Raw genomic sequence first — 18985 nt, 5'->3', positions numbered from 1 at the left:
TAGGATGGGTAGATGTAGTTAATTTTGGATATTCATACTAAATGTAATAAAGTTTGGTATTGGGTGAAGGGATAGAGCGGAAATCCTGAAATTTGTAATTGAGGCCACAGTTTGTTTCAATGATGTTGAAATAGTTTTGGGCCAAAAATTTGGATGTGGGTCCATTGTGCAATGGTTTTACTAATATTCTTCCCGGCAAACTAAAAAAGATAAGATTTAAAAGACTTGTTGATGTAAAAGCTAAACATTTTTCTATTGCGCTATCCGATGTATGAAGTATTGCTTAAAAATTTCTCAAACTGAACAAATTGTTCGTTTTGAGTATTTAATCTAAGAATATAAGATTTTAAGGTGGACTTTTCGCTGGCGAAGTAGTGGGCACTTGCTAGTGTAATAATATTTATTCAGGAAGAAAATTTGCAGAATAATATCTCTAGCTTTCGAACAAACGGAAGTAGGTTGATAAAATTTTGTTAAAATGCATTTTAGGTCCGTAGATTTTTTGGAATTAAAAATAGGCCAATGTGGACCTACATTTTAATATAGCCTCCATACATCTTTACCGCCAGACTGAAGGTTTTTCGGTGGTTTAAGGCATATTTTTGAAAAGAATTTGCTGCAAATCAAAACATCTCTGAAAAAGATCCAAGTTTAGGTATACCCTTATGTTTTCTATTTTGAAAATTTGACTAATATTTTTCACCGGAATTGCATCAAATGTGGCATTTTGGGTAGGTTATGAATACCACTTTCACTGGCAGAGAGTTGATCTTCTAAATCAGCATCTTCTTTTAACCCGTATATGACGGTATCTCTCTATATTCCATATTTTTATAATTTTAGCCCCCATAAATTTTGGCGACATTTTATACTCTCATATTCATACAATTCGACCTACATTTTTATTAAAAGAAGATTAAAACAAAGGGGGACTGTTCATAAGAATTTGCTATAAGGGAGGAAAGTCATAAATCCATATCATTAAAAATGATCTCAGTATTCTTGTCGATGCCTGTCATTATTTCCTCTCAACAGTTTGCATTTTTTGTTCTGTCGCTTCAGTAATCAGTATTCGGTTCGAGTTGTTGCGTGTCTATTGTCCGTGTTTGTAATTAAATAAGCCCAAAATGATATAAATCATCATCGACATTCAAGTTTCCTCCGGTTGCTTACCTTTCCATGTAGCATTACAACAAATTCTACTCTACAACACAACTACAGCCGGCAATATCTCCAACGCCATCACCGCACCGCCACCACCACCACCATCGCCATCATCATCATCAGCAGCAGCATTTAGCCGGCGGCTACTACATTGCTGAAACGTTCACTCTGTCCCTCACAATTTCCCCTTTACGACATTTTGCCAACGCTTTCTGCCGTTCGCTATCATAAGCAACATATTTGAATTGCCTTGGGCTAGGCAAAGAAGAACTTGTGATAACTTGGCCCGGGGCAATATTTCAAACAAAAAAGCCGCCGGGCAAACAGATGTAATTATATAACATAGAACGAATGAAAGAGCGAAGGCACACACTCACACACAAACACAGCCAAACCTACAAAGCTAGCCGAGGCAGAATATCACAAATAAAGGAAGACGAATAAACACACAAGTATGAATCGACCTGCCAACCAACCGCCCAGCCGAACACGCACATCACTGTCGACAACCCATTCCAGAGTTTTTGGCAACAAACCAATTTTTCATTTACCTTCTTCATGCACATCGTTGTCGCCATCGTCGTCGTTCGTCATCATCATCATCGTCGTCAGTTTCAGCATCGACGACATTAATAACCATCACCAACACCAATGTCAGTCATATCGTCAACAATATCATCACCAGCTCCAGCTCCACCTCCACAACATCATTCAACTATTGAAATGGCAGCAATATATGGAATGGATGGCGACAGCAACGGCGGCCAGAACAACTCGATACTTGAAAAGCAAGCGAGTGATTGTTTGGCTAGCGGAAGGGGAGCCCGCTGTAGCTGTTGCTCCTCGCCCATTCGATGGCTATAAAAAATTAACAAACTGTGTGCAGTTCAACCCCTCAATCCAATTCCTGCTGTTGCTTGCTATCTCCACTCTCTCTTGCCTCCTACCCGCCGCCTTCTTTCTGGCAACGAAATGATGAACGAAACAAAAAAGTGCCCGCCGGTGATAATTTCATTCACATTTAAAACTATCTCTGAAGCTTATTTTAAATAAATTGTTAGCAGGCAAGCAGCCGCACCAACCAGCCAGCCAGCCAGCCAATCAAACAGCCATGCAATGAATGGCACCGTCATCTTCATCGACATTTACGACAATGTGGCAGTTGTTTACGATTTCAAGTGGGGGCTTTATGGGCATCGTACGAGTTATTCTGTAGCGATTTCACGGGCCATAACATCTTCGGCGGATGTTCGGACAAATAGCTATATAATTGGTTTTTGACGGGATCATATGTTATCAAATATGTAGGCGAGAAACATTGAATATTTGTACGGCAGGGCAGTTAATTGTGATATATAAACAGTAATCAGGGTGTCATAAAAAGAGTGGTTTCAATTTTAAGGTATTGCGTACTATCTATATTATTGCGTATCTATCTATATTATATTAATGCTGTAGTTTTACAGAAACTTTAATTGATTAAGCTCTTCGCTAATATCTCCTAATTTTTAATCTATAATAAAAACTCTTACAAGTCGGCTTAATTAGTTCACATATCGGAATATAAGGTGCAGTTGATAATTATGTCTATGCCTGACCTCACACACTCATATTATCATATGTGAGGTTCGAATCAGAGACAGAATGGTTCTGTTAAGGTTATTAATATTGACCTCATGTTAAGATTAATATATTTTTTGAGCCTCATGAAGTGAGCTTTAATTGTTTATTTTTTTTTTATGAGCACGGGTTTGCTCGTTTTCTCCCGGTGGTGATTCTTGGTCACGACCTCTAAGAGTGGGAGTTTAAAGGTGGGAGCTCTCCCGAGACATTCATGTTTTAAAACTTAGAGTGGACGACTAATCGCTCGAAATGGAGTAAAACCTTAATGCAGGAGAAAAGTCAAGTAAAAAAAATATTTTTTCACTCGTCCCACAGCTGATAAAATTATTCCAGTGACAGCTCATTATATTGTTTACAAGCGCACAAAAGCATTTTGGTGAGAATTTTCCAAAAAATAAAAAGTTATTCGTGATGAAATTCAAGCGTGATTTCTTTTTATTTGGCTGGAAAACCACAAGTGGCTATCGTTAGAGCACTCCAGCATTTAAATGTGAATAAATCTTTTGTGTCTCGTACCGTCGCTCGTTACCGTGATACCGGTAGCGTAGCCCGACGTCAAGGAAGTGGACGGAAGAAAACAGCAACATCAGCAGAAATGGTTCGAAAAAAAAGAAGCGATTTTATCGAAAACCGCGTCGCAGTGGCCGAAAAATGGCTCGTGGCTGAACATATCGCAATATTCCATTCGGCAAATATTGAAAAATGAGCTCGGGGTAAAGCCATTGAAATTTCAAAAAGTGCAAGAACTTACACCGCAACAGAAAGAAAATAGACTCAAAGGAGCTTAAGAGTAGCTTCGCTTGGCCGAAAGTGTTGAACTGTCGAATTTGGTTTTCTCCGGTGAGAAAACACTCTTTGTCCAACAGTTTGTAAACAAACAATACGATCATGTTTACTTGCCAAAGAGGTCAGCTGAAAATATGCACCTTCGGTTGGCCACCAGAACTTAAGTGCCGGCCATGGTGATGGTGTGGGCCGCCATAACAGCCGATGGTCGCTCTCCACTCGTTTTAATCTCCCGTGGCATCAGAATAAATGCCGAATATTATCGCGAAAATATTCTGGAGGGTGTACTAAAGTCTCGGGCACGCAAACATTTTTAGCGCAGGCCTTGGACATTCCAACAGGACTCAGCAGCATCGCACTCAATACGCGCCACCCAAGAATGGTTACAAAAAAAGGTTCCTCGCTTCTCGCACAATGGCCACCAAAATCTCCGGTTACCAATCCGTTGGACTGTTGTGTCTGAGGTATTTTGGAAAGGTTGGCACTCAAATAATACCAAAGTGTCGATCACCTCAAGCAAGCACTTCGCCGGGAATGGGCCAAAATACTGCAGGGCAATATTCGGGCAGCGTGTGACGGTTTCATTGGCCATAATTCGTGCTAAAGGTGACCAATTCGAACAAATCTAAACTTATTCTAAAATTTAATGCTATTTCCGACATTTTTGGCTTTTATTCAATAAAATTTAAAAAAAAAATGTAAAAGTTATGGCGTGAATGAATTTGCTGTGTTTTTTTTATCTCACTCCGTACTCCTAGGATTTTGGCTCTTAAAACTGGTATATATCGGCATAAATTTAAATTAATATTTAGGATTTCATATACACACTTTTTTGGAGCTCTTTCTAAAAATGCTTTCTTAGGGATCGAAGAGCGAAAAATTAGCCTTTCTGCAAAAATATTACAAAAAAACCATTCAGAAGAGGGACCGGGTTCCCGGGCCCCCTGCCTTTGAATGTCCCATTAAGCTAGGTATTTGGAATAGCCCCCTTATATCAGTACTATCGGATTTGTAGTATTTTCAGCATTCTACGCAAATTTCAAACAAATTAGTTGTAATATTCATGAAAAAGGATACAAACCGCAGAAGTTTGGGTCCATTTGTATGTACAGGCCTCATATAGGTATCTTCTAATATCTGATGTTTCAAAATATCTTCAAAAAATATTCAGCATTTTGGGTTTCTCAGATCGCTTTCCACACATTGTAGGGGCCACACATTATAGGGCAAATGATTTTGCCATAATCCCAGTTTTTTTTTAAACACAGTAAACTTCTCTTTCGATGGAGTACCATATTTATGTGTTGATGGCCAAATATTACATTTTATGCAAATTGTCAATTCGTTTTACTGTGCTTTGGCATTTATATCCGGCAAACACTCTTTCACACGTACAAACAAACAAACACACACATACACACACACACGCTCGCCCCACAACTACTCAAATAAGGCTCATACAAATCCATATAATTCTTTTTAATAAAAATTGCTTTAGGAATTAGTGGAATTGTTTTAAGATATGAACAAGCGCAACACAAAACAGCAACAGCAACAACAACGCCGACAACAAAAACAGCAAAAACCCCCACTGTAGGTAGGGTGTATGTATGTATGTATGTGAAACACATTTTTATTGGCCGCCGGCTATACATACAAAAAATTCATATTCAATATAAACACACAACAATTTTAAAAATTCAAAATATTTCAAATTAATAAAAGTGAGGAGGCATTTATGTGAGTGTTCATGTGTGTGTGTGTTTTTGTTTTCTTTATTTGCAGCAGAAAAAAAGAGCAACAAAATCAAAACGCATTTGCCAGCACCAGCCAGAAGTATGACGAGGAGGCGGAATTCATAGGAATTTAACAACAAAAACAAATAGACAACGTGAATGGTGAGATCGCTCCCCCTCTCTTACACTTCTACTCTATGAACTCAAACACAGATGTAGATGGGCACTGAGTTGAATGGGAGTTAATTGTTTTGGCCATTTGCTGCTTACTCTTCGTTCGGTCGTAATCTTTGGTGGTTCAATTAGCGGCAACACTTAAACCGGAAATAGATTATTGCCACGATACCTACCAAGAATAGCGGCAGCCCAGCCACGAAAGACAAGCACATCGAACACCACCACCAACACAGACAACGTGTTGAAATAAATACGCGCGAAAAAATCTCAAAAAAGTAACAGGAAAAAATCACCCATTAAGTGGTAACAAGAGCAACAACAACAACAACGATTAACCCGCTATGAACAATACCACTAAGCACATTTGAAACTTGCTGTAGACAACGTACAGCAGAGTTAGCCAAGGAAGAAGGAGAAGGAGGAGGTTAAAGGTGCAGGATGAAGAGATAATGTGCCAAGGTCGTCATTGTGGGTACGATTACTGCTGCTGCTGCTGCCGCTGCAACTGGCTCTCTCTCCTGCTGAAACACAGATGTACGTACGAAACAACAACCAGAAAAACACAACATCAACCCCACATCATCCACAATTAGCAGTCATCGAACAAGGTGGCAAGTTGTAAAACAACTTCAACTAAAGACAGAGCGCAGTCTCTGTGGCGTGTGGCGCTCAGTCATTCTCTCTCCCGCAAACAAGTTTGGGCAGAGCGTAAAGTTGAAGTTGTGTTCGGCCTCATACATTCGTTGTCGTTGCGTCGAACGAGACACATTCAACATTTCCAAACGTACAATCAGTTCGAAACGGACCTTCAGCGCGAATGCAAGTCAGGTAATTGTTCTAACGGTAAATTGTACAACACAGTTCACAAATTTGTTGTGGTTGAGAAGATCTTTGCTTTTGGCCAAGAAAACGATTCACTCACACACACATAACCTCTTGCACACAGTCGGAGACGTCAACAATCCAAAGTTGTGTCTGTGGCCGACTGTATGAATGTTGGAACGGAAACGGAAGTGAACAATTCCGACCATTGCTTTTTGCACTTCTTCGTCGCACACATACAAACGCGCACTATCATCAACACCAACACCACCACCGCCACCCCCTACTCTCATACCCCTACAAACAGATTTGAATGAAATGTGTTGCATTTGAGTTTCGAACGGTTCTTGTGTGCTGGCTTGGTGCCTCCATCACAGCTGTTGTTATCGGCATCCTCATTGTCATCTTCGTACCGTCGATGTGTGGTCAAAGCGAAATTCTGTGTGAAATTGTGAATTGTTCGTTAAATATAAAATCGAGTGTTTAGACTATTGAACTTGTTAGTTGTTAATCAGTTCTTGCCGCCTCAACAAAACATTGAATTCTTCACCAACCAAAATCGGTTCTTAGCATTCCGCTTTGTCATTATTTTTCAAAAAAAATTATCCAAAAAAAACAAAAAAGTGAAATCCACAACAAAGCGTGATTTGTTGCTGCTTCCGAAACGAAAACAAAAATCATCTAAAGTGCATTTGTTAAATATATTGTGAGTTATTCCAAAAATAAAATAAATAAAAAAGATGTGAAAAAAAATAATTGTATTAACATTTGAAAAACACAAAAACCAACGAAAATCTCATCAAAAAATAAGAAAACGATAATGATAGAAAAGTGATTTTGGGAATTTAAAAATTAAAACAATAAATAAGATTGAAGCTCTTTATTATATGAATATAATGCGATACGAAAAATTTCTCAATACGGATTTGAATTATTAAGGCTGCATGTTGAGTTGTGGCTCAATATCTATGAATTAGTTAAATCCAACTGCAATTAACTGCACAAAATTTCAAAACAAAAATTTTATGTTAATTGGCTTATAAAGAATAATGACGATTAACATGCATTTCAATATCTTGCTCTGTTTCAGAACGCCAAGAGTGTAAAACTTTTTGCTACGATAACAGATTTTTTGTTTATGATATCGGAAAAAATTACAAAACTAGTAGATTTTTGCAGGTTTTGGAGTATAGTTTATATTTTCAACCTTTTAGTCCAACAGGAGAATATTTATTTTGAAAATGTTCCACTACAAGCATGAATATATTAGGGTGGTTCGTAAACCGATGTGAATGTATTTAAGACAAATTCCAGTAAAATATGGTTTGAAGACAGCTGATCCCACAACTTAGACAAAATTAAATTTTCTTTCCAATTATAGATTCTAAAGGCGGATCCACATAAGCAGTGTGACATTCTTATTACAGAGTTTCCTGAGTCTGGAATTTATTTGTTCTTTCACCAGAAAATACTGCAGCACGAAGGACATAAGACTTATATGTCCCCGGCTTAAAAAAAAAGTTGTGAATAAATTTTCTGATGATCCTAAAAAATGTGAGACACTTCGGGTAGTAATAGCGTTTATGGAAAACCCAATATAGAATTCGTTTTATTGTTTTCCAAGGAACGTAATACAAATATTTCAAAATAGATATGCCCATGATTCCCTGGTAGAGAGTTAAAAAAGATCTGTCCGGGGATAGATAAAAAAGTTTGCAAAAATCAAGGAGTTTTTCAAAATATCTGGAAAATTATCTGAACATAATGGGCTGTTTTTATCAAAGTCTACAAAATTCCGTTCAAGTTAATATATGTGGGAACACACATTGCACATTTACACAAAAAATATTATCAATTCAAATCAGTCATAGAATGCGTAAAAATGGGTAATCCATGATTTATTTTAATTAGTGTTAACATTTCTCGTTGATTTCTTGAAAAACCTATGCTTGGCCATAATTTTTTTAGAAGAGTGGCATTATTCAATAATAATACAATTTTAGTTCTGAGAACTGTAATACACATCACATTTAAGAATTTATGTCACCAAGACTCTAACATGATAGGTATATGAAGTATTTTTTATTTATTTTTTTTTTTATAATTTCAAATTTTTATTTTTATAATTCAAGGTGTAATTTCCTTTAAAACTCTCTAAAACACATTTTTGAGTGAAGTCTAACCTTGAATAAATGTCAAATTTGATAATATTATTGGATATTGTAGCAGAAGACAGCAGTCTTTTTGACTTGTATTGAAAACTAAAAGAAGAACCCTCACGGTTGCCTTCTTGAATTTATTAAAATTTATTTGTTTTAGTTTGGTTCCCGAAATTTATACCCAAAATAAGGTTATTGTTAAAACTAAATTCCAAGTAGATTTTGTAATCGTTATTCCCTGTTGCTCATTATACAAGGTCTCTGACTTTGACCCTTGTCAGAGCAACGCCATTGGTCTTATTAGTAAGACCCTAGGATGTCCATATTTCAGATTTTTATTTAAAACCAATAACTCTAACGAAATATTGTTAGACCGACAACTCATTCCTTTTACAAAAAAAAAAAAAAAAATGAATAAATAAATAAATAAAAATAAAACAAAAAAATGAAGAAAATAGAAAAACATATTAATATCCCAATATTAATGATATTTTAAGCGGAAACCTTGATATCTGTTTGTAATGTAGTATATATAGAACATGAGTATTCCAATATTTACTTGAACTAAAAAATATCGGCTTAGTATTGCAGAAGTACGCATTTTTAACAGCTTTTTACAACATATATTCTCTTTCTTGGTTTCAGAACGTCATTTGTGGCATTGGATCAAAGATCATCTTTGACAGTGGAGTCTTCTTGTCCAAAAAGGTAAGTTATTTGAAATTTTAAAATAAAAAACCGAAATCCTGACCACAAATTTACAGGTAATATACATATACACGCTTCATTTGATCCCCTGAAATGGGGTTCTTCTTCAGACGAAACACATTTCGCATCATATAAACTCGATCGAAAATATCCCTCCGACTGTATATCTGTCTGGCATAAATATAATTATCATGTGTAGTATTGGTCTAAACTTGTCAGGTTATCAAACATTTCATTGTCATACTTCGATCAAACTGGTTCCACTGTAAAAAGGGAGATAATTAGAAAAATCACACATGGCACACTGTGTGGGGGGTCAGAATTCGCCGTTCTGTCCCAAGTTTAACCATATCGATCTACTCTTTATAGTACATACCCTACAAAGTGTCAAATAATAATAGTTCATGGAATCGACATTAAGATTTAAGCCCCATATCTACATGGGTGAAGTGTATATAGGCAAATTTTTCTCTTTCCAATTTATCTTTTCCTCATTCTAGTTTTTTTAATGGATGAAATAAATAAAGTCGTGGTTGAATTAAGATATCTTCTTCGTACATAATGCAATCATATTTTTACATTTTTTTTTTAAAATATTTGACATTTGACAACATCTCATTGTCAAAATATATATTTATAAATCCATTGAATATACATTTCTATGCTGTGAAATTCGACAAGGTAAATTACAGAAAATTCAAAATCTAAAATCAAGATAACCTAGTTTTAAATAAATAATATCCAGCTCTGCATTTTCTGTAATTTTGTCAAATGTAACTCCATTGAAATATGGTTTCCATCTCTAAATTGTGTATTTGAATGAAATTTTGTCAAAGTTATAACCTTGAACTCTCTGTCTTTTTCATTTGGGTATAGACCTATGTGAAAAAATTTCAGATTGCCAAATTCTTAACCTGAGGAAGAAACAACAAACATTTTCTGCTACCGTCGATTTTGGATGCGGGTTTAGAGGCAACAACTTTGCATCTTATTTGCGATGACCGTGAGCTTAATTACACATGCAAGTGTGTGAGTGTTTGTGTGTGTGTGTCCATATAGGTAGATAGGTGTATAGACGTTGTTTTGTTCCTTTTGCCAAATGGCAATGTCATTTTCAGCCAACTGCATTCAAACACGCTTAAATGTTTAAACACACACACACACACACCAATACAAATATATTGACACAAGACCAGCCACGCATTTGATAACATCTCCACTCCCAGTTTATATTGAACCCCCCCAACTACTTATGAGCCGTGAATGGACGACTACAACGATGCCTGTTGACAGAAAATAGCCAGCCATCTTACGGCAAAGTCACGTCGCGGAAATGCAAAATAAACGCTCCTGGCAATCGTATGACAGCAAAATCTAACCGAAATTCGTTAAAACGCCATTCACTGCCTATAACGATGTGCATTATCTGAGCAATGCTTGGCCATTGGTCAGTCGCTGCGTTGTCGTTGTCATGTGATACGCAACATAGAAGCGCTTTGATGAGCGATGATTTCCAAACCAATTCGGTGTGTGTCTGCGTTTCGGTGTACATTATGCGCCAAGGACTCGGCTACCACATCATTTAAACTGATTACCTGACAATGTAAACATCTGATGGAAACGAGATATTATCTCTGCGATAATACGCAAGAAATCGGAATTACAACATGAAGGGATTTTTTTTCCTTTGTTAGTCATGGAGAGTAATTCACAGGAGTATTCATAATTAAACCAATGATTAATCTGTCATTTAAGCTGAAATCATGGCACAAACGAAGGCTGTATTAGACGATGGTCATATAAAACAGTTCAACATGAAAAACAGAATAATATGAGGACAGCACTGAGTGATAGAAGGAACCAAAAAAAAAAAAAAAAAAAACTAGTTAAAAAGCGGTAAGTTCGGCTGGACCGAACTTTGAATACCCTCCATATTGGGGTCTATACGACGTGAACCTACATACGCATTGATTGTCATAAGCCGTTACCATATTCAAATTCGAAACTAGAAATAAACGGTGTATATTGTAGCTAAAATCATCAAAATACCGTATATAGGGAGGTACCGTTACATCAGAACTACACAAAGACCTGGACCAGTATAGACAATTTTCTGTCACAGCCTGTAGCATCCATTACGAACTTCAAATACGACATCTCAAACAATTTCCGTGAGTATCGTCAAAATACCGAATATTCGAAGGTACCGTTATATGGTGGCTATACAAAGACGTGGGCTGCAGAGACAATTTTCTGTCTTAGGCTGTAGTATCCATTTCGAACTTCATATACCAAATTATATACAATTCCGGTGAATAATGTCGCTAAAATCATCAAAATACCGAATATCGGTACAAACGGAATGACAAAATTAATATACTCTCCATAGTTTGGTGGAGGGTATAAAAAGTGAATTTAATTGGTATAACTGAGAGACAAGGGTCTGAAAATTTTCAGTAGCTTATCATGTAGTGATATTCAAATGACCAATATCAGTCCAAGTGACCTGAATTTTGGTACATCTGAACGAATTTAGTCTAGAAGCAAGTACATCAAACTAGGTGAAAATCGGTTCAGGTATAGCTATAGCTCTCATTTATATGTTTCATCTGATTTGGTCTTTAAGTCCCTCTCATTCGTAATATGCATTCGACAATTGAAATTTGGTACAAAAAATCAGATACAGCCCAGAAGTACCTCTGCCAAATTTTATCAAGATCGGTTCAGATTTGGATATAGCTCCCACATATATATCTTCAACCGATTTTGGGTTAAATTGCACCAAAAGGCCATTATCAGTCTAAATTTGGTACATCTGACCGAATTTAGTCTAGAAGCAAGTACATCAAATTTTATATATTTAAATTTATATGTTTCGTCCGATTTTGTCTTAAATTTCCTCATATTCGTAATATACATTCGATAACAATGATACTTGGTACCAAATAGCTCGGAAATGCCTTTGCCAAATTTTATCGGGATCTGCTAAGATGTGGATATATCTCCCATGTATATCCTTAATCCGATTTCAGGTTTATAATGCAAATAATGGCTAATATAAGACCCAATGGAGTGAATTTCGGCACCTATATTTTTCTAATACAAACCTATATAAAATTCTAATATCATGCACTCTATAACAATGTTATTTGGTATAAAATATAAAAATGTCTCCGTCAGATTTAGTGAAAATCGATTCAGACTTGGACATGCCTCCCATATATTAATTCCCTCTGAAACCAAATTATAACTGCTCTAAAGCCAAATTTTGATAGGTGGTATGATCTATTTCAAATAAATTATTTAGTTACGGGAGCTCAACTAAACATGCATAGTGGGGTAGGGTATCACATAGTCGGCCCGCCCGACTTTTGACTTTTCCTTACTGGTTTTGTAATATAGAATGTCCTAATATGCTTGATCAATTCTATATGATTGAAATATTCTGGTTGCGGTCATTCTCTATATAGAAGTGGGACCGAATCCGGTGTCAGTGTATTCTATGGAAGAAGTCTTCATTCGAATTAACTGAACTGAAAATCTATCACATCATGACATAAAAATGCATAATAAAAATAAAAAAGGCCTGCAAGGACCTTATATATGAAATGGTTTATTTCTTTTCATTCCCCATACCTTGAGGTATATTGTTCTTGTCCGCCTAACGTAGAGAATCCGAAATAACGCAAACAAATTACTTGAAAAACCATTCCTCCAGCCGTTTAAACATTTCTCCCTCTTCAAATTATCAAATGGCACCACTGATTGCTGTCAATTGGCCGAAATTCATCTTAATTTATAACCATTTGAGTGCAACATTTACAGCAATTGTGCGATCAGCAATCGAATTACAACAACAGCAACTACAACAAACGGCATTAATTCATTGCAACGCTCCCATAAACACGCCGTCATTCATACTCTTTTGCATACACTAACAAGGCTTAGCACACAGACACACACACACACATTCATACATAAACAACAACAGCAACAACAAACAACGATACAAGGAGACGAAATGGCCCAGCTAAATGGCCAACTAATTCAACGTGATTTTCGTGTGAAAATCTCGCGATTCGCCCCGGGGCGTAAATATTAAATACAGGCGAAAAAGACAATAAACAAACACACAAACTAGCCGGTTAGTCGGCCATACCAATCAGCCAACCAGTCAGCCAGCCAACAAACCCCAGCGTCACAGCGCCAACGAAGGGAGACTGAGATCGAAAGCCACGACGTGTAGCCACAAACAATCAACAAACAGCAGAACATCGACAAAATCTGCCGCAAATGACTAGCTGACTAGCTGACTGAATGACTGACTGACTCACTAACTACAAATGACTTTAAACTGTGAATGTTTTAACATTTAAATGACCAGGACCTGGTGAGGGAGTGTGTGCATGTTTGTAGGTGAACACACAACACACATTTACAAGTTGACACTGTGTTGTCTTGACCACGACAAAATTCCGCTTATGAGGACAACAAATTTCACACACTCACACGGACATCCGCCTCTAGACCCTGAACACTGTCGGCAGTTCTAGTTCCAATGCATGGATTCGCTGTGTTCTGCACTGGGCAAATATTCGCAGCATTGCACTCACTATCAGCGATGGCCCCGGCAGTAGCTGTAGCCAAAGCTACACCAGTTAAGCCAAATCCCACAAAACAATCCGAAAATATCGTCTGAATGTTGGTGGGGGAGGGGAGTACGGGGGGCACCAACGCCTGGTTGCCTTTTTTCGCATGAGCTTGCTTTTGTTTGCAAGACAAAAACACTGTCGCCCCCGTGGGCCATATGCACGCGGCTTATATCGTCACATCGTGCCCCCTTGCTACGGTCACGTTTCCCCAGCAGTTCGGCAATTGTCTTGCAATAGTTTTGTGCCGTGGCGAGTTTAGCGAGAAAACCTTTATACCGCCATTAGCATTAAATTGTTTGTGTGTGAAAATAAATTTTGTGAATTTGTCTCTATGCAAGTACATGTGTGAGTGTGTGTGTGTTTGTGTGACGATGTAAGAACGAGTGTGTGGGTGTGTGGGTGTGTGTGTGCGACTGATTCTGTTACAACTGCCAAATAACGAATGCAAGCAACGAACGAATAGTTTCTTTGGTGGTCGCCAAAGGAAACAAAACCTACATCCATCCACCTCTCCAAGTCCGGAAGGTGCAATTGTTTGTGACGCCAAAGGAGTCCTTGTGCTGATGGAGCCATGTGAAAATCCCAAAAACAAAAATGCTGTGAAATGTAAAAAAAGAAACATGTTTTCTTTGCAATCAATACCACGAGAAGGAAAACAAAATTGGAATCCACACAAAGTCAAAATGAGGTTTGCCACTCGGCAAGTTCGTGGAAATGCCCATACATGTTGAGATCTTGGCTAGGGCAAGAAAATTCGATTGCTGTCCCTCTACGACATATTTAGAGGATGATGTCAAAATTATTATCAATTTGGGCCAATTAATTGCTAGTTAGTCTAATCGATAATTGCGTTACTTTTAAATGACCTACCATGAGGAGATAATTGACGCCCGAAGTATACAAATTACAGTGGGCGACAAATAAAAAATATGTAGATTTATAATGTTTGACTACAGCTTCAGAACAAATCTGTATGGACTGTAGGACATAATTTTAATATTATTTTTATGAAAATGGTTCCTAATGAAAATACAACCAGTATCTGATAACTTCCTCAAAGAATGGAGTTAATAAAGATTTATATTAAAATATAAGCCCCATTAGGCCCCTATGCAGAGTGGGTAAGGGGCTCTCTATGGAAAGTCCTTTTGTAACATCTTTGTCCATTTTATATGTAAAAGTTGTTTTTTTTTTTGCTGTTTGGACCCCATGAAATGGAATCGAAATGCATTCCGGAAACATATCTCCTCAATTACTTATAGATTTTTTGACGACTTGATCTCTACTAATTGCTGTTTTATATGAAGTTTTGACAACAGCCTGATAATTATAATTTGGAAACCTGTATTTTGGCAAAATGAAAATTCATTTTACGAAAAATGTTATGTTTTGACAAAAGCTACATATAGCGAGTCCTTCTGATGTTGGGTATTTTGAAGGCCCTATCCGCATTTTTCGTCGGATGCACTTGTTATTTAATATTTTGACATCATAAAAAGTAGAACAATCCTAGCATAAAATGCACAAGGAAGATCTCTCACAATGACATTGGCATATTAAGGGTCCTGGAATATTAATCATGTAACAGTAGCCCCTAACCCCAGTTCGTCTGTATAATTTAACCTGTGGTAGAGGCTAAAAAAAATAGTGTCCTTAAGTTTAAAATGCACTCGCAATTCCTTGAGAAAAAGTGCTGACCTTTAAACATAGTGCGGTTATGGTAATAATATTGATTATATCTTCACATGGTGGATCATTTAGCTGTCGAAATACCCCCTCCTAATTATTTAAAATGAATATCTATTGGGACTTCGTGGCAATAATAATACAATCTCTCTTTTTTTTAACTGATCAAAGAATCAGAGGCTAATCAGCTTTGTGAGGACTCATCTGGCACTTATCTAAACTTTCCGATCTCCTGATATGTCATAGTTATAGAATAACAAGTAAAAAAACACATAAGTTTGGCAGGGCCAAACTTTTAATATCCTCCATTATTTGGAAGGAACTTAATTTTTTTTTTAAATTTCGCCGAAAAATACCGTTTGCATTAAAATCGTTATATGGGGGCTATACGAAGACAAGGACCTGCATATGCAATTTTTGTCATAAGCTGTGGTACCCATTAGGACCTTCATATACAAAATTTTGTTACTGAAAGAAAGGTTAATACCATAATACCGAAAGAAGGATATACGAAGATGTGAGCCAGCATAGACAAGTTTCTGCTATAGGTTGAAATATTCATTTCGAACTTCAAATACGAAATTTGAAACGATTCCGGTGAATGATGTCTCTAAAATTATCAAAATACGGTAGGAGCTATATGAAGACGTGGACATGCATAAGTAATTTTTTGTCATAGGTTACAGAATCCATTAAGATCTTCTAATATGGAATTTGAAAAAATTCCGGTCTATGATGTCGCTTAAAACATCATCAAAATACCAAATATTGTGGGCTATATAAAAAAAGTGGACCGACATGACCTATTTGCAAACATAACCTGCCTACTGGCAAAATACACATGTGTACAAAATTTTAGCCTTCTATCTCAGTTCGTTCGATTACAACAGACAGTATTTACGCTGACACTTTGTTGGGTCTAACATTGGTATTTCTAGGAGTTACGAACGGTATAACAAAGTTAATATACCCTTCCATGGTGGGTGTATAAAAAATATCCCTAAATGTCAGATTCCTTTTTTGTCTGTCCTATGCTGCTACATCGCCATTCCTACCTCGTATTAAGCAAAGTCAATGGCCACAAAGATTAGGTAATTCACTGTGTTTAAATTTATGAATGTGTATGTGTGTTGCTGTGTGTCTGTGTCTGTGAGTATTTAAATGCATGCAATTGCCAGAGTATTTGTGTGCCAAAGTAAATCGTTAAACAGTGAATAGTTGCAATTCATTGGAAGGAAGAGAGTGTCTTGACTTGGACATGGTATGACCTTTGGGCAAATTCTCACATTGAATATTTACACATACATGCAAACAGCCTCGACATGTCTGTCCGCATACGCATACGAATGTCTAAGAAGCCAGTGTGTGTGTGTGCTATGTGTGTTTGTGTGTGAGGGAGGTGTTGTTGCTGTTGTGCCAGGACAACTCAACACAAAAAAGACAAGCTGGAGAAGTCTAATAAATGCATTGCAAATCTGTTCAAAGCTATCTGTGTCTGGTGTACTCGGATGTGTTAAAGGCAACGACAACAACATAAATCGCTATTGGCCACATTTGATATGAGATAAAATTATCAAGGAGGAGTTGTTGTTGTTGTTGTTGTTGCTATTACTATGACGAGTATTACTATTTGTGGCTATGAAAAGTGTTGTCGTTCCTTTTGTTGCTGTTGCCGTTGTTGTTGTTGTCGTTCTTTATATTGGTACAATAATGAAAACGAAAATTATTACCTTTAGAAATAAAACGCCCATTACCTTGGGGCAATTTGGAAAAAGGAAGCAATAAGTAAAGCAGATCTTTAACGTGAATTAACCCGGTGCATTAAACGTCACTAACAGACAAAATGTGACCAAATATTTACCAGACCTTTGCACTGCGAAAGGAAATCGGACGAAGGGTTATATGGGAATCAAGCTCAAGCAAAATATATAAAGCAAAAAAGTTAATGGATTGTATTTAAAATTTAAAAAAGAATACAAGTTTTATTAACCTCCACCAATGAAAGGAGAGAGTATAACGTTTGTCATTCCGTTCGCATAACCTGGAAATAATCGGAGATCCCATGAAGTATTTATATCAAAGAGCATAGTTCTATGCTGTTTTAGCCATGTCTGTCTGTCTATCTGAACGTGATGATAAATCTGATACTATTAAAGATGGAACTCCGAAACTTTGGACATACATTGATAGGATATTTAGTATAGGCCAGGGTAGAATATTATCGTCGAATTTTCGGTATTTCAAAGGCATTCGTAACAATTACCCACCAAATCAGCTGTAACTTTACATATCAAGTTCTCAGTGGGTAGCTCAGCTATTCGAAATAATATATTCTTTATAGGTCTACTTTTTGATAATATATTTTTGGTAATAAATAAATAAATCAATATAGATATAGCAATGGTACAATAAGGAGGTAAAGCAGCTTCGTAAAAAAAAAACTGAAATATAGCCCTGAGGCTATGCCTGATTTCTTTAATATTTTTACTCATTTTTGAATTAAGTCAAAAAAGCCGAAAGATAAATGGAAAGGCTGGATTTTCTTTCTAAAACTAGATCCAAACTGTTCAATATTTCCATTCTATGGCAAAAATGGTTGATATTCCCAGTGCGTGCCCGAAATTGACGTTCCTGCTAGACACTGTTTTGGATTTTTTTTTATTTTTCAAAACAATAAATGCATTCAAAAAATAGGCAGAAGTCGGGGACACTTGGAATAAAAGTGTAAGCAGTTGGTAGCTTTACCTTACCTTTTTTAGGTCATAGTTCTTTACGAACACAGTGTGGAACTGATGCTTTAATATAACAAATCAAAATTTACAAAAATTTTGATTTAAAAAAAAAAAACAGTATCTACGGAAGAACAATCCAAAAAGATTTGGAACTAAAACTTAACAAATTTCTGTTCCTATTTTATGGATAGGGATCTCCTCTCTCAAAAAATAAAACAATTACAAAATTAAAAATTAGCTATAGCCCAACGGAGCTTTGATATCTTATGTGAAGTCCAAGGTTAGATTAGATTACAACATGCGCAGCTGCACTAGAGAGTCGACAGCTGCTTCTTGGAGATCTTTGGTCCATTGTGTTTATCCTAGGAAGAATTAGTTATGATAGGAAAGATATAATTTGGGAAAAAAAAGGAGATTGAGATATCTGGTTATACAAAGGCCTGACTAGCCAGGATGTGCCTTTAGCAAATCTGTGGATGTTTATGAGATCTACGTCTGAGAAGAACATTACAGTTTCTATCTCCTACCTACAGAGTAGCCTATATATTTTTTTTTCTTGACAGATTGGGACATCTACATAGCAGATGCTCGACCGCCTCTACCTCTTCTACGTCCTGACATAAACCATCGTTATCCCATCTAGAAGTCATATATCTGATACTACAGTGGTCAGTCAATAAGTCCACAACGATTCTAAGGGAGGACCTACGAAATGGAAGAATGGAGCAAGGTCTTATTTT

The 18985-nt window shown here is 36.7% G+C and overlaps 1 protein-coding gene across 3 annotated transcripts in view; it reads left to right on the top strand.

Annotated features, from left to right (window-relative positions):
- Positions 1 to 18985, top strand: part of LOC101901063 (BTB/POZ domain-containing protein Tiwaz) — a 65862-nt gene that overhangs the window by 20110 nt on the left and 26767 nt on the right. The window contains exons 2-3 of one of the 3 annotated variants that reach the window (XM_011297825.3): positions 5359 to 6314; positions 9113 to 9175. In XM_011297825.3, the coding sequence (XP_011296127.1) occupies positions 6304 to 6314; positions 9113 to 9175 (74 nt within the window). In that variant the 5' untranslated portion in view covers positions 5359 to 6303. Of the gene's footprint in view, positions 1 to 5358; positions 6315 to 6800; positions 7015 to 9112; positions 9176 to 18985 lie in introns of those variants that run through there. The other 2 variants (XM_020039843.2, XM_020039844.2) reach the window with 2 other exon arrangements.

Source organism: Musca domestica, unplaced genomic scaffold, assembly GCF_030504385.1.
Source record: "Musca domestica strain aabys unplaced genomic scaffold, Musca_domestica.polishedcontigs.V.1.1 8, whole genome shotgun sequence".
NCBI classification, from domain to species: Eukaryota; Metazoa; Arthropoda; class Insecta; order Diptera; family Muscidae; genus Musca; species Musca domestica.
This window is presented reverse-complemented; position numbering and strand designations above follow the sequence as displayed.